This window comes from Pholis gunnellus (assembly GCF_910591455.1).
Source record: "Pholis gunnellus genome assembly, chromosome: 6".
Taxonomy (NCBI): Eukaryota; Metazoa; Chordata; class Actinopteri; order Perciformes; family Pholidae; genus Pholis; species Pholis gunnellus.
Genome location: NC_136532.1, coordinates 23,312,713 through 23,339,687, shown reverse-complemented (window position 1 = coordinate 23,339,687; position 26,975 = coordinate 23,312,713). Strand labels below are relative to the sequence as shown.

The 26,975-nt window shown below is 40.9% G+C and overlaps 1 protein-coding gene across 2 annotated transcripts in view; it reads left to right on the top strand.

Annotated features, from left to right (window-relative positions):
- The window catches only part of ksr2 (kinase suppressor of ras 2), a gene marked incomplete at both ends in the record, with an annotated part of 81,308 nt that overhangs the window by 23,211 nt on the left and 31,122 nt on the right, over positions 1–26,975 (top strand). The window contains 2 exons of one of the 2 annotated variants that reach the window (XM_079161207.1): positions 123–624; positions 21,958–22,130. In XM_079161207.1, the coding sequence (XP_079017333.1) occupies positions 123–624; positions 21,958–22,130 (675 nt within the window). The remainder of the gene's footprint in view (positions 1–122; positions 625–21,957; positions 22,131–26,975) is intronic. The other variant, XM_079161206.1, reaches the window with a different exon arrangement.

Genomic DNA, 26,975 nt, shown 5'->3' with positions numbered 1-26,975 from the left:
AACTAAATGACTTTGTTTATATTTATGTGTAATTGGTGCGAACATGTATTTTAAAGCAGTTTATCACAACCAGGTGTTCTGTTGCCGTTCAATCATTCTCTATCTCTGTGCTCTTCCAACAGGGAGCCAGGCGAAGCAGGACTGGTCCATCCAGTGGCCCACCTCTGAATCAGGCAAAGAAAACACTCCGGTGTGCCAGCCAGAGGTCAGTCAGTGGATCCGGTACCAGCTCTCCCAGAGCCCCAAAGTCCAGTCCAAGTACAACCAGCACATGTGCCACAGCCCCCAGGCCCTGGCTCCCCCTTTATATGCCGATCGACTGACCGTCGACAGCCCGGCCACAGGGCTCTTCCCTCCCTTGGACTTTGGTCATCGCTCCCTGCCCCCGTCGCCCCGCCAGAGACATTTTGGCCACACACCTCCTCGGACTCCCTTGGTGGTCAACACCATGACCCCGCCTGGCACTCCCCCAATGAGGCGAAGGAACAAAGTGAAGGCCCCGGGCACGCCACCTCCGCCGAGCCGCAAGCTCATCCATCTGCTGCCGGGCTTCACCGCGCTGCACCGCAGCAAATCCCACGAGTTCCAGCTGGGGAACCGCTTGGATGACGCGCAGACACCAAAGTAAGTGATAAACTCTGGATTTTGAATGACAATTTTCTCACAATTTGTGTATCCTTAATAGCCCAAACCCCTGATACAAATGCGAACACTAAGGTCAAATCACCACCAAAATTCAAAGCACAGGATCTGAAGCTGCTATCAGGTTTATTAATGCAGGAAGGAGAAGTAGACAAAAACGTATGTTGTATTCTGATGTTATTATATGCTTATAAGCACAAAATAATATACATATATATATATATATATATGGTGAAAAAAAACAGTCAAGCCTGTACGTCCGTCGCTACTGAAACTCCACACTTCTATGGTTTTCTAAAGGAGTACATCATGGTTTCATTGACATCATTTATGAAGTCGTGTGGACAGCGAGGGCATCGATCGCATGTTAAGCGAGCGCTCAACCATTTCACATAAGTCCCCAGTGAACAGTCCATTGCACCGCAGCAAAAGTTGAGTAGTTTGGTTTTTACGATAACACGCTGGGTGGTCACCTTAAAAACCAGATGCCAAAGACGAGGTGTCCGACTGGTTACGGTGGTGATGGACTCTCACATGTACTGAGACAAAACCTGATGAGTCCGACGACTCACAGTAACACAAAAATGCTGCCTTCTTCCTTTCAATCTCACTTTTCCAGCAGTTTTTCTTTGCATAATCCCAAATAGAAATGTGCGTTGTTCACACATTTGTAAAGATATTAAATCATATTTCACGTCTTGATATTTGAAAATTAATTGATTTTAACAGCTTACCTAGTGTTACAGACAATAATAATCAAGGGAGGAAGTATGCAGATCCTTTAAATGAGTCAAAACTACTAAATTACGAGTAAAAGTCCTGCATTGAAGATGCCACTGAAGTATGTCAATATTATTAGCCAGCGTGTCAAAAGTAAAAGTACTAATAATTTAGAAAATGTGTTTGTGCTTGGAAGGAAAATGATGTGGAAGCATCAACAAAATTATGCCAAATATCCTTGTAATTTAGGACTGGGGCAGCTTGGTTTTTATTGCACGCATTTGTTTGTTGAAATGATCTTGTTTATAAAGTTTCATGGAGACAATATTCAGAGTTGCTGTCGGTCAGTCAATTTCGGCAGACTCGGCCCTCTCTCTCCCTGATCTGTACAGGGTCTCACGATGTAATTCCATCTGATCCATGTAGCACAGAAAGGAAGTTAGGGCCCCACCTTCCCTTTCAGTAGCTTTTTCGAGCATAATCTTCCACCAGAGCCCAATCAGATTAATTCCTGCATGGGAGGACATCATTGCCCATAAAGAACCAACGGCCTGTCGGTCGAGATAAGGGGCCTCGGGCTGAGTTCCTGACCGGCCATGCCTGTGTCTGGTGCTATGCTGATCAGATTTGGCCACAAACAGGGTCCACCACTGCGAGGTAATCAGGAACCAGAGTCCGCCTCAGGAGAGCTGCACTCATTTTGATAATGCCATTAGATGACAGTGCCCTATCACTGCTACACTTGGTAAGTTAATATTTGGGAGTCGTCCCCTGCTTTCACGATGGCCATCTGGGTTATATTTGGTGTGTGCGCTTGGTTACATCCACACATGTCCATGCACGCCGGCGTGTGCATCTGTATCTGCACAGTGTGGGGTGGATCATAGCTGCGGTGAATAGGCTCAAACGGCATTAGAGAATTGATTACCGGTCCCTGAGCGCTGATAGACTGCAGGCTGTAAGTTGAGCCCCTGTAATCAATGGCCTGTGTGTGCCTGGAAATGTTGGAACTCATTGAGACGGGGCAGATCTGCTGGCTTCTCTGATAGCCAAGTACCTCTCGTAATACATCATAATTGGTTGGAGGATGGTGCTGGCAAGCATCAAGTTGGTGGTTCAGTTCTGGCACGAGGCTCTCATCCTTGTTTGCTTCTTATCTGCGTGCACGAGGGAATTGGCTTTGTTGTTAAGTTGGTGTCTGCTTTTGATGCAAGAGTACATACCTGGAGTTAGAAGACTGAAAGCTCATAACATACTATAATCATGCATTGAGATTTATATTCCTCACCTTCCGCCTTCACCCACTTTAAAACAAACTAGATCCACAAAAGACAAATTCACCATCAAGGAAGCTTTTTTTTTGTTTTAACAATTAAAACAATTAACAGATGTTTCTTAAAAGAAAACACACACGTACACACTAAAGACCCTCTCTGATGGGGCACTTGGAGCAGAGATAGAGAGATATCTCTTGGCCAGATTACAGCGAATGTGCTTTAACTTGTTCGATGTGTTTCCATTCACATACAGTACAACGGTGGAGCAACGCCGACACTCCGTCCTCGTCTTTCACACAACTCTCTCCTTAGCTGTTGTCGCTGACAGCCAGGTCGTCCAGCTTTTGTATTTGCGCTCTTATTCCACGTTATGAATAAATAAGTTGTGCTGCTGCTTTTTGTTGCTAGAAACTTTAGACAAACTTTACAGCGGACAGTGGTTTGCTCGAGGTCAGAGGCTGAAGAAAAAGTCATGCGTCGCGTTTCCTGTAAACTACGGGAACGTCCTGGAACATTAATTCGAATTAATAGGTAAAAACAATTTATCGCCCAGCTCTACTTCCTCAGATGAAAAACAACATGCAAAAATGTCACCACAGCAAACCAAACCCTTAAGAAAATATCTAAAATATCATGGAAAAGGCTAGTTTAATGCTGCTTTTCTGTGATTCCTGATCCCTTCCATACTACCTGTATTTCCCCCTATTACCAACCTCACGGTTTTAATAAGCTCTCAGTGCTCCTTAGGTCTTCATTTTCTCTTGCTTAATTGCCTGGCATGGTGGCCAGGACACAATAACCCGGGATTACCCTCTGACCCCTCGAGACATTTCTCTCCCTTTGTCTTAATGAGCTGCATAATACAGCACAAAGACGATGTCGCAGCATGTGCAAGAATGCCCAGGAACTATGTTGAAGAGAAACTGAGGTTTGGTTTTGGCACTGACAGATGAGTGACACATGAACGTTGCTCGAGCATTTTCTCCTTTTGGTATGCTGTAGTCACAACAATCTGAAAACTGGAGAAATTACACTGGCAATTGACGCTCAAAGGAAGTTGGATTTTTAAATATGGTACGGTTTTGGTTGAATACACTCTAGAAAACATATTTTGTAAGGTTGGCTACGTTGTGCTTTGTCACTCAAGTTGCCTTCAAGTGCTTTCGGGGCATCCGGCCTTTCCAATGAGTAATAGCCTTCATATTAATGTTTATTCGTCTTCAGCTGCACAAGATGTTTTTCAGATACTGTACCTGATTGTCTCAGCAATCATGATTTGAAAATTGTTTCCAGGCGCTTCTATTGTAGAAACTCAGCAAACACTCCGATATGCCTGCAGACCTTCATCTTCTCCCTCATGGCTTTGTTCTTCTTGGTTTAATGGGCTTTTCTGTGAGATAATGTGTTTTCCTTTCAGCCTGCAGAGAACCACAGGCTGGTTTCTATCACCCGTAGGAATAATGAGCAAATTGCCTCTTTACCAAATGTGTTCAGTAATATCTATAATTCCAAGAAAATCTCACCCTGAGATGAAACCACTGCCAATTTTGCAATTTGTAATGCATAAGAAAGCAAACTTTCACCTGTGTGGGGAAATTGTTAATCTTCTTTCTCACCACCTGTCAAGTGCAAGTCCAAATATATTCAGTTGTGTTTGAGCCCTGGTTTGGTCCTCCGACTACTGACGAAGACATCTGGGTCTGTTTGGCTCACTACAGTAGACTCGATATGGTAATTCTTGGTTGACCCTCGTTTTCTAAGGCAGTACGGAGCTGTAGAGTGAGACCTTGATTCTCAGGAGGATTAGCAGCACTTGCTCCACATTTTCCTTCAAAGATGTTGCTTAATGGAGCTTTAAACTCTAAAGAAACTTGACTGGTTTGGAGTGAATGAATAGTTAGTGCGATAGGCTGCTCATGGCTGTAATCCGCCAGTAAACAGAATAGAAGAAGTAGAGGTTGCAAACTGAAAACAAAACAAGTCGACTTGGTCATCTACCCATCTACATGAGAAAAATGGAGAGAAACCGTCAGGAATCTGTTTGCATTGGGTTTTAATTGTCCTGTCACGTTAGCTAGTATCGGCCATATTTCATGGTGTCCGGAGACAAAGACCAGCACTTCTCATGTTTGGGACTATCGGAGGAACACAGCAATAGCGGGAACAGCGGATCAATGGGAGTTAAATGTTAAGGCATTTCCATAATCCACATAGCGCATCAACTATTATCTGATAAATGCAAAAAACATCTCAAGCCAAATTTGTTCCCAAATGTTTCCATTTCCCTTCAACTTTTCTAATGCAATGCTTCAAAATGTGCATAAAATGATGTGAATGGAAACACGGCTTCTGTGGGCACATGTAAAACATGATATATTTAAAAAATATCATGATTTGCTTAATAGTCCTTTTAATAGACAGCAACTCAACTCGGAGATAGATACTGAGCAGATTCTTCTTGTTCCTGTGGTAATGACTCAGGCTCTTGATAGGACAAATCTAAAAAAATCACATTTAAATACTGATTTACTTTTGTGTTTTGTATAATTAAGCCATCAAGTGTCTTCTCTTAGAAGTCTGGCTGCAAACACTTGGGGTAAAATAAAATGTGTTTGAACAGTGCGGACTAATACTCAATAAGCCAATCAAACCAAAATGAAAACCATAGATTCTCAACGTTTTAGAGTCTCATGCCAGAAGCCCTTTATGTGAACTTAACTATTTGTTTGGTTCATTTGTGTCTGTGTCTAAAATGTGAGCTAACCTCATAGATACAAGATTGAAGATGTTGACATTTGATAGCCAGATGTTCCTCATGCTTGAAAAGGCCAACATAATGAAATGAACATCAATCACAGTAAAAACGTGTTAACAATGTCAATGATTTCTCAAATGTTTTATTTTTTTTACATTTTTGATGAACTCACAATAAGAGGGCAGTTGTAGCTCAGTGGGTCGAGGTTTGACCAGTAGATTGGCGGCTAAACACAAAGGGTCATATACATCCATGAAAGCAGAAGTCACATTTCATGAACATTTTTTATATAAAGAAATAAAGTTTCCTTTTTTCAATAATAGATTCTTTCCCAACATTTACGCAATAGAAATGGACATTTTTTATTTCAATTTCACCCAAAGGATACAAAAAGAAGATTTGCTTTTGGAGCTACATGATTTAAAATACAACCCATGACCTTTTAAAACTAACTAATCTTGACAAAAAGGATCATTTATTTGGAGTTAGTCTCCAAGCTAGAGATGCTAATTGACTATCTGTATTGACCGATAGTCAATACCCTCATTAATTGATCATTAACTGTTAACCCTGCATGATAGGTGCCCTTCATGCAGGGGTGCTGTGGTTGAAGTGCCTAACAAGCCGCCGAGCTGCAACGATAACCCGATGCACAAACAGCTTAAATACATTTGTGATGTTGGGCTAAACAAATTGAATTGAAAATTAAATTTATCATCAGCTGCATTGTATGTCCAAAACAAGAGTCCCCAGTTTACCCGTCTGGGAGAGTTAGAAGCCACGACTTTGCATTCATCGTTTTGGACACATGTCCACCGCATCATTTAGTTTAGCTGTGAGGTCGCCAGTCTTGTAAGCCGGTTCAAAATTCTTATTGTCTTTCGACGGTTTCTTATTTACGTCCCTTCTCCAGGCTAAACACAAAATCACAATGTGCTGGCCATCGGTCCAAAGAAAACAGGTACTTTCTCTCAACACATCCATCTTGCAAACGTGTTTTCCCAGATGGGAATCTGCCACAGATGGTATTAAAGAGCACACATGTATGGGATCAATACAGTGCCAATATTACTGTTTGTTTTGGTGTGATGGCTGTCTGCCGGCGCACCGTGAAAATGTCATCAAATCAATGCCAACCCAACGTGACATGATTGATTACCTCCAGTATGACATCTATTTCGAAATCCTAGGAAATACACTAAAGTTTAGCTCACTGGATGTTTCTCATTTAGTTTCTTCAAAACCTCCTTCATATTTAGTTCATATTTCTTAAAGAGACAGAACATTTTCTCTATTAATACATTTTGATTAACGTCTTCTCAGTTGGGTGAGAATGGCTTAATGACGCCATCGTTTGCTAATTGGACTTTGAAATGGAAGAATCAATTTCTGCAATCAATGCATTTCTACCCATCCCACTTAGCACCTGCAAACACTTAATCCCATACAAAATGTACAGACTCACACAATCAGCAAATCAATCAAAGCAATAATGCCGTTTTATGATCCTACAAATCATACTTTAATCTCTATAAGTACCTTTTCTGCATTCCTGTTTGCGTTTCCACAACATATAGAAAGTAGTAAAGATTAGACAAATGAATAATAGTAGTAAAAGAAATGCAGCCCAAAATGATTTGCACATAAAAACAGTGGAAAAATATATGAAAATAAACACACTTTAGATAAAACAAAATCATTTAGAAAAATAGGTTAAAAAATAAGAAATTATAATTAAAAAATAAAACCCACTGAACAATAATATTAAAATCAGGAATCATATTTCCATATCTATATCAGTTGTGCAGATTTGAATTTTTAAGACAAAAAAGTAGACTGATGATGGACTATAAAGCTATCTTTGAGACAACATGTAATATAGACAATACACAGTAGAATATATCATGTTGTTCTTAGCAATTTACAACTGCATCAGAAGCAGCTTAAGTATATCTTCAAGTTGCTCTCAATGTATCTCAGTTCAAGAACAGTTCCCAGGAAAGATAGAAATCGACAAACACTAAAAGAAGAGTGTGATGCTTGAATTGATGTTGGAAAGGAGTCTTGCTACGACTGGCTGAAAACACCAGAAAGGACATTCTCCAATGAAGCAGACTGGAGCAGGATGCTTATAAACCTTTTTCGATTTTTAGCATTAAAATGACAGCACTAGAAACAAATCACAAAACACAACTCAGACAACAGTTCCCAGAAACAAGAAAACAACTCAACCAAAATATCCGCCGATTGTTAGATTTTTATGTCGGTTGAACTTACTCTCATTAGCCAATTTAATGCAGCTTTTTGACGGTTTGTACCGACTTCAGGATGGTTGAAAAAAAAAAATTTCTGGGTTTTGGGACTGTGTAGAAAAATGTTGATTATAATCGGAATATGCACGTCAGACTTTTTGCCACGAAAATTGCAATCAATGAGTCGATAGCGATCTAGCCGCTCGCCGATCTCCCAGCTGGAGTTGTGTGCGAGTGGCGCCTGCAGGCGTACGCTACTTCAGCGTTCCTATTGGCCGTCTAAATGCAAATCAAAAAAATCCCTTGAAGGTATCTAGTTCTGTAGGAGCTCCCCAGTGGGCAATTCCTCTCAGGGAGTCCCTTGAACGGTTTGGTCCAAAAAAAAAACACACGCCTCTTATTACCTTCTGAAACGCGTTAAACAATATCTAACGACGTAGAAGTGTGTGCGGGTGGAATTTTTCTTTGAGACCTGTGATAGCTATCGTAACATGTTGATAGTTTAACTTAGAAAACACAAGTGCGCTGGATACCCAGCACCACTTAAACTTTCATTTTAAGCCAGGAGTGCAACAATAATTTTATTTAGTTTATTATGCAGCCTTTCCATCCCATCCTTCTGTCTCTCTCTGTGCCCTTTTCAAAGCGGAGAGGCTCTTTGGGATGGAGTGTCAATTAATGAACCTCGTTGTCTATGTTAATGAGTAACACGCGTGCGTGGAAAAGGCCAAGCGAGTTTTCATTCTGTCACTGTCCCACTTGGCACGTCACACCAAGATCGTTTTTTGGGAGGTGGGCGTGTTTGTTTTTCGACGCCCTCATGCCTCCCCCCCCCCGCCCCGTCAGTGGAAGCGGTAATATCATATAGTTAATGCCACCTTATGAGACTTTCACAGCTTTTTGAATGTTAAGCACTTTCTTATTGAATTGGATGTTTGCTAATAAATCACATGGCGCCGGGGGTTGGCATGATTCACCCTCTGCTTCTCTCAGGGTAATTCTACCATGCAAAGCTCAGGGGATGCAAATTTGCATCCATTCCATGACTAATTTAGCTGTTTGCTTTCACTGGGCTGGTGTACAAAATCATATATTTCTCTCCCCTTTTCCTTTCCCCTTTCTCTCTCTGTTTCCTTTTCTTTCTGTCCTCTCCCCTCTCATTATGCATCTCTTTTGAGAACCTGTCAATGTGCTATTTCACCGTCATCCATAACATCTACCAATTCCCACAGAAAATACTTTTTCTTTTGGGGTCTAGTTTTCTCAGTGGGTTGTGGCAGTGTTGACTGAGATCAAGGGTTGAATATCACTGAGAGAGAATGGAAGCTATGAGGTGTTACATACTTAAAGAGAAAATCTGTGATCTAAATGTAAAACAAATAGGTGAACCCTTGCACAGGACCTTACTTTCAAATAGATTTTCAGGCGTTTTTAATACAAGAACAAATAACAGTAGACCCGCAACTAAATATCGACAGAAACGTTTTCTTATCTGATGCTGTTAAAGGTCTGTTTACATCAGCAACAGTAAAACATATGGCAAACAACACCACAAGGTGAAGCAAGCCCATTGTTTTCTAGATCAAGATATCTCAGAGTGACTTATTGTGATTATTTATTGGTCATGAGAAAAAAAGAAAGAAAAGAATGTTCGTCTTAAAATGGACCAAGACTGATTCCGTTTTAAATGTCTTAACTCTCAGCCTTGTTAAAATGGTTTGGAGAACATATACACATCTACAATGCTGTAATGTCATGACAGTGGCCCCATCGTAGTTAGTGACATCGTTAACTTCTCCGACCTGATTCTTGACCCGATTCTTCTCCGTAGCAATGGCAGCCACGGCTCATGGGTGTTGTCGTACTTCGAGCCGTTCACCACACCAAAACAGGATTCCTTAAACAAAGTTAAATTAATCAAAACTGGTGGTCATCAGATAAATCTATAGGCTTGTTACATTATCCAGTTAAGTCTCTTTGTCAATTGGTTGTTAATTGTTGTTAATTGATATTAAGCAACAGTGGCTGTATTCTTATTGACCCGTGATGCCATTTTGTGCAGCTAGCTGTTTAGAGAGATGACATCTAAACTCTGATTGGTCAACTGTTTCTCCAACCGGCTGAAACTACTGCCGTCAACGGGCACAACACAAGACAGATTTCAGTTGCTGAACAAATCTGGGATGTGGGCGACCGTTCAGAGGTCTGGAAACAGGCTAATCTGGTATCATCGACTGCAGCTTGATACACCTGTGTACTAACTGTTGGCTGTAGCTGCGCTTGAGCTGTCCAATATGGGATTGGACAGACATCTGACAGCCTATCAGACACAAGCATTTACTGCATCTGTAGGATAATTATGTTTAAAAGTCTGTGCTTTGGTTTGTTTTTCTTATGGTTGTCCACGGCTCCATTACTACAGCGGCTCCAGAGCACAAAAAATATAAGAAAAATCTCACAGTTAAATGCAGGAACTCCATGACTCAACTCAGTCGACTAAAATGACTCCCTATTGTTGCAGAGCTTTGTTTCATGGCGCGATCTGTATTCTGAAGACACGTTTATTGCGTTTCATTCAGAAAAAAACAAAAAACTCATGAGCGTTCTCTTGAATTTCAGCCGGCGTCAAATTTATGTCGCTGCTCCCCAGACGATCCGCTGAGAGACAGATCTGCCTCCGCCCGGGACACACACGTCGTCACATTAGCCGGCGATCTCTGACCCCGGGGGATTATTGGTCCCACATGCTCTGCTGCGTGGGACATTCACTGCGTAGTTAGGCTACAAAGCCATGTACGTCACAGCAGTAAGATAATATATGTGTGTGAGAGAGGAAGCTTCAGTGGTGCCTAACGGGGGAATGTGAGTGTGTATCTTCTTTTCTCTGCGGACAAAAAGGCTCATCCGTGTTAATCAGGGTTTTGGCCCCTTTGCCATTAAATGACAAGTCAGGTGAAAGGGGATGTCAATACCAGGCCCTTAACAGCCGGGCGCTACACACCCCACCCTCCCCTCCATCCATCCACCCATCTATCAGACTTAATGAGTGCTCATCCCGAGCTCCATCGGCGGCTCAGAAATTGGAGTCATGATTATGAATTTATATGAGTGTTTAGGAGTGGCGGTTAGCCCAAATGCCACTGTTTGCTGGTGGAGGAGGGATTTATTAGGTTGATGGTTTTTCTGTGGTAATTTGTGAACAAGTGGGAGCTGGGTGGGGCACATGACAGGATTTGAGTGCGTGATTAGAAATGATGCGTAAAAGTTGCGTTATTCTTATCTAAGAAAAAAGGATCTGTGAGAAATAACCAGGCTTTACGCAGGGAGATTTATATTTACACTGTGCTCAAAGCATTTAGTTCATTTTATGGAAAATGTTGTTTTGCTTCTGATTAAATTAGATGGATCGTAGGTTTCCCAGCACGATCATTAAAGTTTCATCTGAATCCGTCTCATGGGAAGATCAAACGCTACATTTTGAAGTGCGAGATGATGTCAAACGTCGCTCTGACAGAGACCAAGCAAACTAAAAACAGGCTACATTTACTGCTGGCATAGAGTATGACTGTTTCATTGTCCAACGACCATAAACAGAGTTATTACCGTCGTTCATCATTCAGGCCATCAAGTGGAGGCTTTCATCTCAGTGTTTCTCTCTGATGTTGAAGTCAAGACGGATAATATCTGCGCCCGGTTCCATATTGTCCCTGACCCCATCCTCCTTTTTAGGCACTCTGTCATTTACTGCTCTGCCTGTGCTTCAAAACTACCACTTAACCCGCACGACTGTGGGCCAGATAGCTGTTGTCGCTTCCAATGCTGTAGCTTTAATATTTGGATTAGAGAGTTTAAGGTTTGAGCTATGGTTTCATTTAGACCGAATCAAAGAATTAAACTCTTGATTGAATTTGATGCCGGGGAAAATACACAGAGACTCGCTGGTGTGCAGGTGACAGATACGAGAAGGACGCTGGAACATTATAAAACCTCAAGACCGATGATTGCTTCCATAAAAAAATGAAATATATATTTTTGTACAAAAAGATTTTATTCAATTTTATAAAACGGACATGTGTAACTATTACAACATTGGGTTTGAAGGATATATCCAGGACGTCAAACTCATTCAGGAGTGAAAACAGGTTAAAAAGATGAAGTCAGAGGACAAATCCTACTTAGTCCATCTATTCCTAATTTTTTAAATCCCATTGTTAAGCATGCAATGTGGACCTGAAAGCCAACCGGCTAGTCTCACAAAGCCAGCGCCTCCTCACAGCTCATAACATGTATTCTTAAATTTCCAAATTGGTGTTATTTGGATAAACTGATCAATTATTGGGAATCCAAACTGTTACTTTCTTGCCTGGAAAAAATATGAAATCTATTTTTAAGGCTTAAAAAAAGTGTTCTTTTTTGGCATATAAAGGATGATAAAAGGATGATTTAGCTTGCCCTGAAGACAAACTGATCATGTGGTTAAACAAACTGTCAGGGATATGCTTATTTGACAGCCCGACATGAACTGTGCCATGCAGATGGCCGTACTGCCTCGGGCTCTGCTGTTACAAAAACTCTTAAAAGAACAAAACCATTATAATTACACATAATTTAACTTGAATTCACATGCTGGCCATAACTCGCCAGACGACTCACTATTTGACTTTAAACTAAGAAGGAAATGTGCCAACAATATCATTTTTTTGGTTCTGCGCGTAATAACAAAGGATCTTGGAACACCTGTTAGTATTTTAAAAGCCTCAGAAATGAATGGTTCTTTATTCCTATTCATCCCAGACAATTCAGCGGCAAATGAGGCACACTTAGTCAGAGCCGTGCCATTTAATATTCAAAAGGCAGTTTTTTTTAATCCAGTCCATCGGTGGAAAACAACCAAAAGTGTGGATGCCAAGAATATTTCATCACTAATCTGCACAACTTTTTCTGATTGTCGGATTTCATCTCTGAAGAATTGTTGTGTCGTAACCCTGAGCCAAGCTATCAGTTAAATACAGTGTGATTTATGGAGCCACAGAATGTCTCTCGACACGATAAATTATCACCAGGTGGTGGAGATGGCTGATGTAGAGCACAGGTGATGGCAGGAAACAATGGTGCCCTGAGGAAATGGTCCTAGACTGAAGAGTTTTAAGAATCAGTATTCTCAAGCTGTTTTGGATCACACTCACCACTGCTCAAACTTGAAAACAAAATTAGTTTCAGAGAAAGTTTTGCGGTTTTGTTGTAGTCCTCGAGATCGACTTTTCTATCGGTCTCGTCTTGCAATCAACTGCATTTTGACTCAGTCTTGTCTCCGTCTCAGACAAAGAGGACTCTGGATTTTACGGGGATATTGCTAAATTGCTTGTGCATTGTCAGATTTATTTGTTAACATCATTACTGTCATCGCTCATAAAAAACAAAGGGACATTCTTACATATAATATATTCACCTCTGCAATGCCTTTTGATTAATGCCTCAATACATTTCTCATGGTACACTTATACACACACACTTACAGTATGTATGGCTTAAATAAAAGAGGTGAATGAAGAGGAATCTTAATTTGTTTTCTCTGGACGTTTTTGTGGAAATTTGGATCTTTCAGATCAGTTTGCATGTTCCACATCAGGGCTTCAACTGTCGAAATTGTTGATAGTCGATTAATCTGACGATTAGTTCTTTGATTGATCGATGATCAATCGGATTAAAAGGTTTTTTGCCCTCGTGTTTCATTAAAAAAACACAGCTCCTTGGTCATGTACGATGTTCTTTTGCTACACATTGGGGACGCATCTATGCATCCAATGAACATTTGTTTGTTGTTTTGCCGTGTCTGGCAGATTTGTGTCTGTTTTAAATGACAATTGCACGATTACAGGTTTAAAAACAAATGTAACGGACATAAATATCTCCCATCTGTTTTCTATAAGCTTTGTGATGGTTCAGTGTAGCTTTTTCAGGGCTGCCGGCTACATTGATCCGTTACCAGATGGAGAGAAGACAGAGGGAAGGTATTTCTGTCCGTTACGTTTAAAAAAATAAATAAAATGAGAACCTGAAGGTTGCTTCTGTACTTTTCTCTGGACGTTTCCACAGCGCATGTCATGCATCGTAACATAGACCCCTCATGGATGACCATATTCCTAACCAACTATTCTTATAATCAATTTTTAATTGATTAGTTGTTGCAGCTGTGCCATGCAGTGTGGGACTTCGCTCCGGTCCTGGTCTGGACTCGGTCTCGCCCTGCCTGGGTCTCAGACTACAATACAAAAATATGTTCTACAAAAAAAAAAAAAGTAATCTTATCTCACAGATTCACAAAAAAAAACAGCAATCGAACACTGACCAAATCCCATCTGACTGACGAGCAGAGATTCTTTCATCTATCTCCATGACAACACCTCTCTCCCTGGTCTCCACTTCTGCTCCCGATACTTTCTCAGCCGGGGATTTGGTTCCATTTCATAGTTGAAACAGTGGAGCTAAGTACTGTACATCCTTCAAAGGGAATATGGCTGTTGTAGCGTCATATAGAAGAAGATGCGCCTGTATTTTAGATTAAATTACACTCTGTTGTCCTCTGAAATGCATCTTGCAGCAAAGTCTTTGACATACAAGAGTAAAAACATCAAAGTACTGTCTATAATTCTACCATCAGCCGTTGTTATTTGATGCCGAATATGCTGTGTCCGACATACATGTTGCCAGTTTTAGAACAGTTTCCAGGCAAACTGCACAGTATATGGGTGACTGAAAACACATCTTCTCACTGAACTGGTTGACAGAATAAATGAGTTCTGCAACCTGTTTAGATGTCTCACTTGTGAAACTCTAATCTTTGCAGAACCTGATGATCCTTAAACAGAACACGAGAGAAATCTGAGTATATTCTACAAGCTGGCCAACTTTCTTTTGGTGTACGCATTTTGAAACTTGAGTCAAGTGTCTGAGACCAGTAGTCTTTCGGGCATACTGTCAACAAAGATTGTGGGTCAAATGCTTGACTCAAGTTTTTAAAAATAAATACGCCAAAAGACTGCTGCCTCTAGCTAGCAGTTGCAAATTAAGTTTAAATTTGTAGCACCCAAATTAGTGCAGAGATGGAGGGCGATGGTGTTTTTTTTTTTAGCATCTCATGTTTATTCACAGAGCAGCATGTTAAGTACCGACTGTCTACAGAGTCCTTACTGTGACCCTGATGAATTTACATTTGCATTTACACTTACTTAATCAAAACCATTGTTGTTGTTCTATTCTTCTCTGATGCATTGCTTCACAGTGGAAGCTATAATGTCTTGGTCGGTGGCAGTATGAAAGTTTCAAGTGGTGATAACTATTTTTAATAATTGATTGCTTGTTTTCTCCAAACAACATATTCAATTTAGAGTGATATAAAACACATAAAAGCAGCAAATGTCACATTTCAGAAGCTTAAACCAGTGAGTGTTGGCATTTTTGCTGAACTGATTTCTCGGTCATCAACATGTTGACTAATCATTTAACTTACTAACTATTTCCGCATTGATTTGAACTGGAACCATTTCAAGAGCTACTGCAATTACCAGTTACAACTGAAAGATGCATTCCCTTAAAAGTGTATCGTGAAGTTTATTCTTGCAAGAAACAGCTGTTGTTTTGCTGATGTTACAATCCTATAGAATGGAAACACATTTTATGCCCATAAATACATTACCATACCTTTTGCTCATGGCTTCATATGGCAACAGCATTAAGGAATAAAACTATTTTAATCAGACAGGCTGTGCCGACACACTTCCTCGAGAAGCTACTAAGAAGACAACATGTCACAGTCCGCCTTCCTGTCAACTTGTCACCCGTCTGCCTCTGCTCCCCGGTCCCAAACCACCGGTCTCGCTTCTCATCTGGTCATCTGCTTCCCCCACCCCCTCTTTCTCCGTCTCATTTTCTATCTCCCACACAGGCTTGCCCCCTTTTTCAATCCTTTGTTTCACTCTTTTTTTTTCCACCTTGGGTGTCTTGCTGTCTCTTAAGCATCATTCTCAGCTTTACAACACACACACACACACACACACACACACACACACACACACACACACACACACACACACACACACACACACACACACACACACACACACACACACACACACACACACACTCGTGATTCCCATCCCTTCTGAGAGTGCTGTGCCTCCCCTGGCCTCTGAAAGCGCACTGACACCCGCCCATATCCCAGTGGGAGACGCTGACAGTTAAAGAGGCGATAACAAGAGATGTAAAGAGGGAAAGCAAGTTTTTTTTTTTTTAGAAACGCCCCCGCTCTGTGTCCATGAAACATGTGTGATGGTGTTGATTTAGTAGAAATGTCTGCAATGGCAGGTCAGCAGTGTCGTCGTAGTTTCTTGGATGTTGGTTCTGTGGTTGTGACTTTTCAAACTCCTGTGTGTAGCTCCTCTGACAAACAAAGATAAGCTTTGGAGTAGGCCAGTGCTTGAATAATAATTACTCCCATTATACACATGTCAGCGTGTATATGGGCCGGTATCAGCAATCTCTTGATACTTATTTATTATATTTTTAAGCATGTTATACTTTGTGAGTTGTGAGTTGATTGTTATATTATTATAATTGGGCCATGCATCTTCTATAGTAGGCCTATAATACTCCCAATAGTTTTCCAATTTTACCCATAGTGTTGATACATAAAGTGCTTTCCTGTGCTACTTGTAGCCTACAGTATTGCTCTAATATATTATAGATTGCCGATAGCCTGGAATCAACAGCAGCCAACCAGACAGGCAGGTATACATGCAGAGCTGAGGGCTCTCCGTTCACGTTTTAGGGGCAGTATCCCAGTCGGTATGTTCGTACATATCATGCAACAGGATAAAATGATACATTTTGAATTTTCTAAAGTAAATCAAAGCTACAAGGAGTTATTGGGTTTTGGAATCCTCCCCAAAGACAATTTGAGTGGTTTTGTCTTAAAACTATGCAAAGACCATTATATCTCCACAAAAGCTGAACGACACACCTTACTATAGTTAAATAATTATTTTAATTTACAAATATCACAGCCTTCGTCTGAACATTTAGTTCATCTGTCAATGTTTACTCGTGTGAAATCATACTCTTTTAATCAAAATAATGCATTAACAAAGAGTATTGTTTTAATTGTTGCACTCGACTGTGCAATTACAATAAATTCCCTTTAGATTAAGTTTTGCTTTGACTTAACTACACTCCCTCAGGAAATAAAAATAAAAAGTCCACCCAGGGTAGCAGACTGCCAGCTTATATTCAGCTCACTCGACACCGCAGACTTCTGAGAGCAAGACAACCTGCTTCGGATGAAACTGCTCAAAGGGCTCACATTAATTCTCTGGTGTAATGATTATTCTAGCCATCTTTATTCCATTTTTCGCCAATTTTTATTAAAGCAGAAAAGAGCAGTGGCTGCCAGACATATTGCTCCGCTTTTCAATTTACATAGAACGCAACAGGGTGCTTTTCTCCCCATATGGATCTCGGCAGAGCCCTCTGCATATTTCTGAGGTATGCGGAGGTATGCGGATTGAATCGCACAAGTTATTACTCTCCCAGAATGGACACAAGTGTTGAATGCTTTGCAGTATCGCAGCGTCACTGTTAGGGTTTTACTATTTGGATGAGCGACTGATAGCTGGTTAGCGAGGCAGAAAGCTGTGCACGACCCTGCCTTCTTCAAATCCTCTTGATATGTCAGAACGTAAAGGAAATATGTCATTTGAAGTATTGCTGCTCTCCTCTCTCCTTGATCAGATGGAACTTACTTGAAGGTGCCACTGTAATTAGCTTCTCTGCAAGTGTGGGGGAAGTTGATGTGGAGAGAGTGGGTGGATGAATGTCAGACTTTTTATCCTTGCTTACATTTTGTGAAGTGAAAAATCTCATATTTCAAAAATATAAACCGTCTAGGAAAGTTCAAACAAAGCTTTGATCCCACCTTACCACATGTTGAGCAGTCTAACCTTCTCAGATCATTTGGAAGAATAAACAAGCTATTGTGTACAATAGGGGTGTCAACCGCCCCAAAGGGTTTTAGTGTTATGCCCTGAAACCATAAGGTGGGTCTTGGTCCTCTTCCGAGCAGACTGGTGCGGTTTGTTTGTGGTTTGAAAGCAAATGAACCACAGGATTTAATGATATGTGGTTTTAGCATGATTTCAGAAGCTAAACTACCAATTGAATAAGATCTGATTTCCCCACAAAAGGTCCCGATGATGCCGGCTGACAATCGCCCAAATGGTCCAATAAACGATTCGGTATAACTTTATGTTCACTCCTCTTGATTCGTTTGTAAAAAGTCAGTGTGAACAGGATCCGGACCAGAACTGAAATGCAACATTGTGCAATTTTTTCCCTTGGTCTGGACCAAGAAAGCACCTAAACGATGGCCAAAGCCGTCAGTGCTGGAAAATAAAAGTTTTCATTTAAAAAGTGGATTCGAATGTCAAATCGAAAGTGGTTCGGAGATTGAGACGCCTCTAATTTACAAACATCATCACCCTTGATTAACGCAAATGCATGTGCATATTTTTAGGTTGCACTTTAACTCACTTCAGAATAGACACAACAGAACTTTAATGATTCCAAAACTGGGACATAGCAACATGTTCAACAGGAAGAAAGAATATGACGACGAAATCCCCAAAGCAGCAGGCAATAAGCATGACACAATTTAATCACTGCAATATGTCAGGAGGAAATGTCTGAATCATACTATGAAAAACAACTTTGGTGTTCCTGTTTACTCAGCAAGGAAGACCCGGGGGGTTTAAAGACTACCTGGAAGTGTCACACAAAGATGCAGTGATTTCCATCTGTGGGAAATGTGTCGTGATTTACTATCCTAGAGATCAAAAGACAACTCTACTATTCACACCTTCTCTTAACACTTGACAAGTCATCCATCTTCCTCTTCTTCTGTCTCCCTGTAGTGTGTGTATTCTTTAAGTTTCTCTTTCCTTTAACTTTTCCTATGATGGGTAGAAAAGGGTATCTGAAAAGATGCTCTAACTACTGTGAAGTTGACAGTCCCCTCCTCCGCCCGCCCGCCTTCACCGACAGCCGTTTTCAAAACAGAAATTGGGAATCTTCTCTCTACATTCATTTTCACTTTCCCCCCCCCCTCACTAAACATCTACAAATCATTCGGGGATAGGAAAAAAGGCACGCATACAGGGAGATGAATGGTTTAATTTAGATTCAAATTGCATAAAGTGGGCTAATCAGAATAGCTGACAAAACTCTATGACGGAGAAGTGATAACCTGCAGGCTGCTTCCTTATTGCAGGAGATGGGAGTGAAGTGCCGAGCTGGTTTACAGGTCTAATTGCATGACTCAGTTTAGGGAGTGAGAAACTGACATGGGAGGAAAGAAATCCAGTGGGATTTAACACGTAATGAGTGTTACTTTGCCTGAAAAGTCAGACCACGCATGCTTTACGTTTTTTTTCACTTTCAAAAGTCTGTTTTTGATGGATGAACTCTCTTTTTCTTTCCTTTTCTCACTTTTGTTCCTCACCTGTCTCCGTCTGGATTTTAAGCAATGTCTTTTCTTCTGTTTAGACATCAGCCTGCTCTCTGGTTCTTCTCTACAGCTTTTACTTTCATAATCTCTGTTTCACGTCTTTCTGGCTCACTCTCTTTGCATCTCTTTGACCTTGTGTGAGCATCACTCAGACATTAGTTTGTTAGCGAATTTATATACTTTTTCTATTTCAAAAGTTTATTTCCAGGGGCCGTGAATAAGGACTTCTCAGTTAATGAGTTTTTGTAGTGGTTCTGTAATATCTTATAGTTTAGAAATCGTCTCTCTTATGAAAATATTTATGATGTATTTCTTATGCCTTATTTCTTTTTTATGTATCCTGTACCTACCTTATTCAACCGGTGTCTGTAATGTGTTTCATATTGACCCTGATGAAGGCCGATAGCAGAAATGTGCTCAGAAGACTCAGACATTTTCTAAATGTCATTAGACTTAAGCTAAGCCCGAGGACACAATGATGTTAACTAACTTTGTGTGTCTGTATGAATTCCCATATGCATGCAGACCTGAGGTTAGTTATGTATATTTTCATGTTTGTTTACCTCCCGGGGCCTTTATCATGAAGCAACTTCAAACCAAGGATCCATTCAGGCGGGGTTTAACGAGGGGAGGTTGCGTGAGGTGAATTTGAGTCCAAAATCGCACCCCATCTCTGAGTCATAACAAAGACGTGAAACACATGTCAATGATACCTCCTCCGTCTCTGATGGCAAGTAAACATCCATAAATCTGCTTACCAATCCTAGGAAAAGGACCTTTCAGTTTATGAAGTTCAGAACTTTTCAGAGAATCATTGGTTTTTCGTGAAAGAGGCAGAGGTCACAAATACAAGTAACAATCATCACGTTTTGATCCGCTGAAGTTAACCAGCAAGTTAGCTATGGGGTACCATGACCATCTGTAATATATATATATGATTTTTTAAATTAACTGCCTTTTCTTTGTGTTTTCGTGTGTCATCTTCCGTTGCTCTATCCTGCACGCTTCTTACTTCCTGTCAACAGTCAGTTTGATTTATTTCTGGCCTGGTGCCTGAAGAATTGTAGTCAGTTTATGAACATGATACCCAGCCTGAGACATGACTTAAACCCATAATTATGTTCATATTATTATATTTATTACTGTGGCTTAAGGTGCTTTCACACCTACAGTTTTCTAATCGTGCCAAGTCTCCCAGAAGGAAGCATGCTGGCAAACATAAACCAGTGATTTATACTTAGTTGTTGGCGACTTGACTTGAAATACTGGTTTAAAATATATTTTTTTCAAATGATTAAACAGCTTCTGTCGTAAATAAGGATTGTAACCACAGAGGCAGCTGTTGGATGTTATCACTTCACACACAGAGACAGTTTGTTAGATCTCTCAAAGGCTACTTTTCTATGGATGGCAATGTCTCTCTGTTTGTTGGTCTGTCGGTTGCTATGAAATGTTGTACAGATATTTGTAGTGTCCAGAGGATGAATCCAATTGCTTTGTTGGTCCCCTGACTTTTTCTCCTTCACTGCTATTCGGTTGACAATAATGGTTTTGTGTGAACTATCTCAACAAACTAATGATGTTCCCATCTGCCTCTCCTATACAGTCCTTTGTGCCAATTAGTATATGTTATCCAAACTAAGATGGTTAACACGCTAAACTCTATATCAGCATATTAGTTATAATGTTCCAAGAAGAAAATCATACAAATCTGATACATCAGACGATGCGTGACTTTTCTTTTGAAATGAACTGCCTTTTCTTTGGGTTTTTGTGTGTCATCTTCCGTTGCTCTATCCTGCACACTTCTCACATCCTGTCAACAGTCGGTTTGATTTATTTCTGGCCTGGTGCCTGAAGCATTGTAGCCAGTTTATGAACATGATACCCAGCCTGAGACACTGCTTCATGATTACTTAATCCCATAATTATGTTGACCTTATACGATTGTTGCTGTGGCTAAGAGTGCTTTCACACCTACAGTTTGTTTTCTAATCGTGCCAAAAAAAAACATTGTAGTTGGTTGGATTTGTGGTTATTCTAGTTGGTGTAGTGGTGGTCACAAGTTAAACAGAGCTTGTGCATTGTGCATGATTGACACGTATGTGCATGAACGGTATGCGTATTGGACTGTTGAGCTGGTTAAGTCAGATATGTTTTACCAAAAAAAGACAAACAGCAGGCAAATATTGGTGTTTTTGATTTTATTTTTGTATTTTTTAAAAGACCAATTTTCTTCTGTTGAGCAGCCCGGCCTTAAATCTCATATGTCAGAGCAGCTATAGGGCTGGGCGGTACGGCCTAAAATTAGGAAATAAATGATTGTATTTTATTTAAATACTTGCTCTGATTAAAAATCATCCTGCCATTAGTAGTTTTCATGATGTTTGGAGCTTATTAAGAAGTTCACAGGTCATATATTCTCTCTTTAATATTTATTTCATATTGCTGTGAAAACATCTTCAAACAACTGTATTTATCCAAGTTCATGCTGATGTACTTTCTAAACCTTCCACTCGTAATTCAAAGAATAGCTTGACATCGCTTGAAGGGCAAACAATTTCCCATAAAGTGTTGTATCTTGTATTTAGTTCAGCGTATATTTTCACACTTACGAGAGAAACACTTATTAACAGCGCTGGTATTTATCACTGTTGAAATAGAAAAACAAAAAGAAACTCTGGCCTTTGTTCGGAGTGTGTACACACCATATCTGTCAGTCTAACAGTTTCTTTCTTTTATTGTTTCCCTCAGAGCCAAGAAGAAGACCAAGCCCTTGAACCTTAAGATCCACAGCAGCGTGGGCAGCTGTGAGAATCTGCCCACTCAGCGTTCGCCCCTCCACTCCGAGCGATCTCTGCGATCCTTCTTCTTCCCTACCTTCATCCCTTCCACACCTCCTGTCCATGCTGAAACACCTTCTGCAAGTGAGAGAACTCTTCTTTTTTTTTAATCAGCTCGTGCTCTCTAGCTTTTATGAAATGAGAGTTTTATGAGAATTTCAATGCCCTTTAATATATGTCTCATATTCAAATCCCTTTGGACTGCATATTTAGTTCTCAGGCAATATCTCATTCCTGGCATGTCATCCTGCTCTCGGCTAGATTAAGTCAAAAAGTCTATGAAACTGTAATACGGGTTGATTTTTAACCCAAAATGAGTCTTTAGTCTCTGCAACAGTTGTCTCACCTTATGTTCCACTTTCTAGTATCAGTCTTCTGCCTTTTCCAAAGTCGACCTCGCCACAAAAATAAAGAACAGAAAACCTTCGCCCATAATCATTCTTACCACCATAATTCTTTTGTTAAGAATATACTTAATAAGCACATAATGTGCCATAATGACCGGAGGTGGTGTGTTGCTGCACATTGGCAGCCTTATTGGCTGATGTATTATGGGAATATTGCGAAAGCCATAAGACCGAGGAGGAGCTGGGGAGTGATGGAGATTGAGTCAAGGAACGGAGTGATTAATGTTCACCGCTTAGTGTCATGAATAGCTGTAGACTTGACGAACAGGTATGTGGGGCACGGCACTGCATATTTGTCGGTAGAGGCATGGCATGGAATAATCACACATCGTATGCATGAGAGGACGGACCATAGTCTCACTTGCTGATGTGTGCATGTGTGTTGACAATATAGCAGTTTGAAGAAGAAGAAGATGTAGTAAGTATCTGAATAAATAAACGTGATATTTGACCCGCAAAGCTGTAAATAATGATCACAGGCCTGCAGCCATTCAGCACATAGCCGATGGCTATAAGAGTTAGGATAAGAGTCCTGCCGCTTCATAGCTCCCTCAGGTTCTCTCGGAGGATTCCAGCCGTGCTTTTAGGTTTTCTCAAATACAGGTTAGGCTGCTGCATTTTTGTTTGTGCAGGTGTGGATTACAGTTGTAATTTGTTAGATGTACTGGAATATAACCGATCCATCTGTCTGTCAGACGGTGTCTGGCAGCACTGAGTTCAAGACAAATTGACCCCAAGTGGAAAATAAGGTTTATCTAAGTTTTTAACTGTCTTTTCTATGTTTAATTAACGGCACATTTTTTAAAGGTGGTGCAATGACTGACTTTACTTTCATAGCTTCAATAATTTGCTATCTTTCCTTCCCTTAAAGCTAAACGTTTTTTGTTTTCTTGTAGATATACTGATAGAGATGCAGATATATCCAACGTTCTGTCCTTTCATTCACAAAGACTTATTATTCCTCCAGACCATCTGCTTCTTCTTATGTCTGTCCGTACCTTTCTCGTGAACTCGATTTCACAGCAACGCCTTTAGGGAATTGTTTTAAATTTATGTTTACTTACTATTTTATATGTTATTATCCAGATGTTGTATTATTTGGTGAAACAAAAATAGAAGGATTCACAGTCCATTTAAGGTGTATTTACAAAAAAATGCCAAAAAAACAAAACAATTCTGTGGAGCTCCTCAGATGACCCTACGGGTCTCCAGGTCTTATTTTAGGAAAGGCCTGTGTGTGTTTGTGTGTGTGTGTGTGTGTGTGTGTGTGTTAATGCTTGTGTGAGCATGCGGACAAGAGTGTGTGCGCCGCTTATACCAGGCTAAACATTGGTCCCGGGGTCTATGTTTGAGATTATGGTATAATTCTGCCATCTCATACGTCAGGAGTATCGCTCATCGCTCCAGTCGTCTGAATCAAAACAGACGGAGGACCCACACGACTGGCTGAGGTGACCAAACGCTGTCTGCTCAGGATGAGTCAGTGCCCAGTCGAAGCTGAAACGTCAGCCTCTTCCTCTGAGTTTTTTTGGTATTCCACCTAGAGACACTGTTTGTGATAGTCTGTTCATGACACGATGAGACATTCAAAATTCACACTTGTGTTTCTTTGCTGGATCGGTCTTTGGCACATTGTGCTGTTTTATAATAGTCAGTAAATCATCAGTATTGCAGAGATTCTGATCTATAACAATTGTTTCTTTCTAACTGGCAGTAATACCGTCTATTGTATTGCCTGGGACCATAGGGTTACTTCTTAAAGGAGTGTGTTCAAATAGAATGTCACGTAGATCCAATATCTCGTGGCCTTCCTGCCACTATACAAATGTATGGCTCGCTGTCTGTTTTAATGTAAGCGTGTGCAAATTCTTTAATGAGACTGTGAATGGAATTTGATCTTAGAGAGATAGGTTAACCATTCGTGGTTCAGGAGTTGAAAGTTTTCTGATACGGCAAGGAGTCTGGCTGGTCCCCCTTACCCCGGACCTGGAGGAGAGAGACAAGTTACCAACACAACAGTTAGCTGGCGCAAAACTGATGCAACACAAACATATAAACACAGGCCACTGCCATCGGTTAATACCATCTTATTTGGATGGCAGTCTAAAAGGCGAATATTGGCCGATACCGACGTTCGGCAAAGACCAGCAGAAAGCTTCTTATCTGAAATGACTTAGTAAGGCTTCTGATGCACATACATGAACAAAAGTCTGCAGACATTAGATTGACAATGTCAATACATATAAGGGCTATAGAGTGTTGATGGAAAGAATCCTAAAACCCAGGAAATGAGATAGCATTTTCGCACTTTCGGTTCCCTTGTCTCGAGGTAATAGATTTTTTGGTTCGATGCCTGAAATAAGGCCTGTGGTTAACACAAGTTTAAGATATTTTAACATTTTGTTGTACAATATAAAAGACATCAGTAAGTATACATCAGCTTTTAAGAGTCAAGGCAGTTGCTAACAAGTGGCTAATTTCTGCAATAATCCAATACAAAAAAAACCTACGGATTCATGTCGAGGGAACCAGTGCGATGCTAACTTCGGGTTTACCTACAAAAATACGTCGTCCCTGCAGCGCTTTATTGCCACTCATGGAAGGCCTATATCCACTCTAATGCTCATTTTGCTGCACTGAGTTTCTGCAAGCACAAAAGTCATTTTAGATATTAATTTATGTTTTCTTTTTTTACCCTCATGGTCCACTTGAATAATACATACATATTTCAGTTCTTTTGCTCCAGGTGTTATGATAAGTCATTGTTTTTCCAGTTTGAAAAGTTATGGTGGCCACAGAGGGACATGTTCCACGGACAGCTCACCTCCTGTGCCTCAGGCTGTTTGAGCTCACACAGAGCAGCCACACACACCCCACACTTGTGATGAGGCCTTTGTTTCTAGTTGGAGGTCCAGTACCGGCCCTGGGACTCTACCAACACACACACACACACACACAAACATCTGCTGTAAAACTGCAGTGTGTGTGTGTGTGCACGTATGAGATGCAGAGATAGAGAGTGTGTAGGAGTCTGTGAGTGTGTGCTTGTGGATATAAATGGCCTAAATGTTCTTCATAAGCTTTGCACACAACTCACTCTGTTTATTTCTACATGTGCTCCAATGACGTCACCCACTCACCCGAACCTCGCATAGACGCTTTGCAGTTGCGTCACAGATCTCCATAGCAACCTAGTGTGGCACCACAATGGAGGTCCCTTTTGAGAGTTGGCAAATAAACAATGGCTACAAATAACTGCTGAATTTATAACGGGGTGAGGAAAAAGAGCCACCTGAGCAGTATAGGGTTGAGGTTGGAGTCGATTCAGTATTTCATTAAAGACGGGCTTTTCTATCATTCAGCCATGGTTTGGTCGTGGATTGCTAAAAGGAATGTGATGACTTTAACTCAATAATCAGGTCACAGCTACAAAAAAAAACAACATTTTCCAAGTTGGAAGTCTCACTCCAACTACTGAAACCAGAGGAGGTCAATAATTCCAGTCAATAAAGAGGTGGATTGGTCAATAGTTACTATGTTGGTTCCTAGAAAAGAAGAGCAGGTGTTATAAACAGTGTCACGTGTCGGATGAGTCTTTGTGAGCACTCTGCTGCTACTGCATCCACATTGAAAGGCTGTTTTTGTGCAAAAGAAAATCCACTCTGGGGTCGTCACTCGACACCTCAGCCAATCTAAACAAACAAACGGCTTTAATAGCCAGCTAGCTAGCAGGGTAGTGTGACAGCAGATGTTAGCGACTTTCAATTTGCCGCTAAAGCTTTGGGTTTACAAGCCACGGAGAACAAATCAGATGTGTTCATTCTCATATTTCAACAGGCTGTGTGCTGTAGGAGATGGTACTGTTTGGTCATAATGCATTGAATGCCGCGTGTATGTTTGAGCTTCCCATCCGTCGGCACCACCGAAGCATCCCTCTAGTTCACTTGCGGGATCTTTATCGAGCCGCTTTTTGAATTTGATTGATAGAACGACACATGGAGGGTAGAAGACGAAGTTGAAAAGGAGCCCAGATAATGACAGCAAATTTGTATACTTACTCAACCAATAAGCTGTTCGTAATCTGCTTTGTCCAAGAGCTACGGACCTCCGATTTGACCTCCAGAGGGTGCGTTTGCATTACGTCACCTGAAAGCTCTGCGTAGCGTCAGATTGGCCTCACCACCAAAACCTGCATGTCTGCCGGCACTCATCTGCGTGCTCCGAGCCCTTTGACTTCTTCAACTGAGGAAGTCACTTACCGAGCCATGAGACCTCCTGGCATCATCTGTTCTCCCATCCCTCCTCCCTCTGTTTCTCTGGCACAATTAAACCGCCAGTCTTAAAAGACTCTATCTATAAAGCTGTGCAAAGATTGAAAATTGCTTTTTTTTTTTCCACCGCTGCAACGATTGCTGTTGTCAGTTTATTGCAGGGATTTTGTGTGTGTGTGTCTGGATTATATGTAAACGTGTGCGTCCTTGCGCGTGGTCGTCAAAGATGGCAGCACAACATTCTGCAAAAA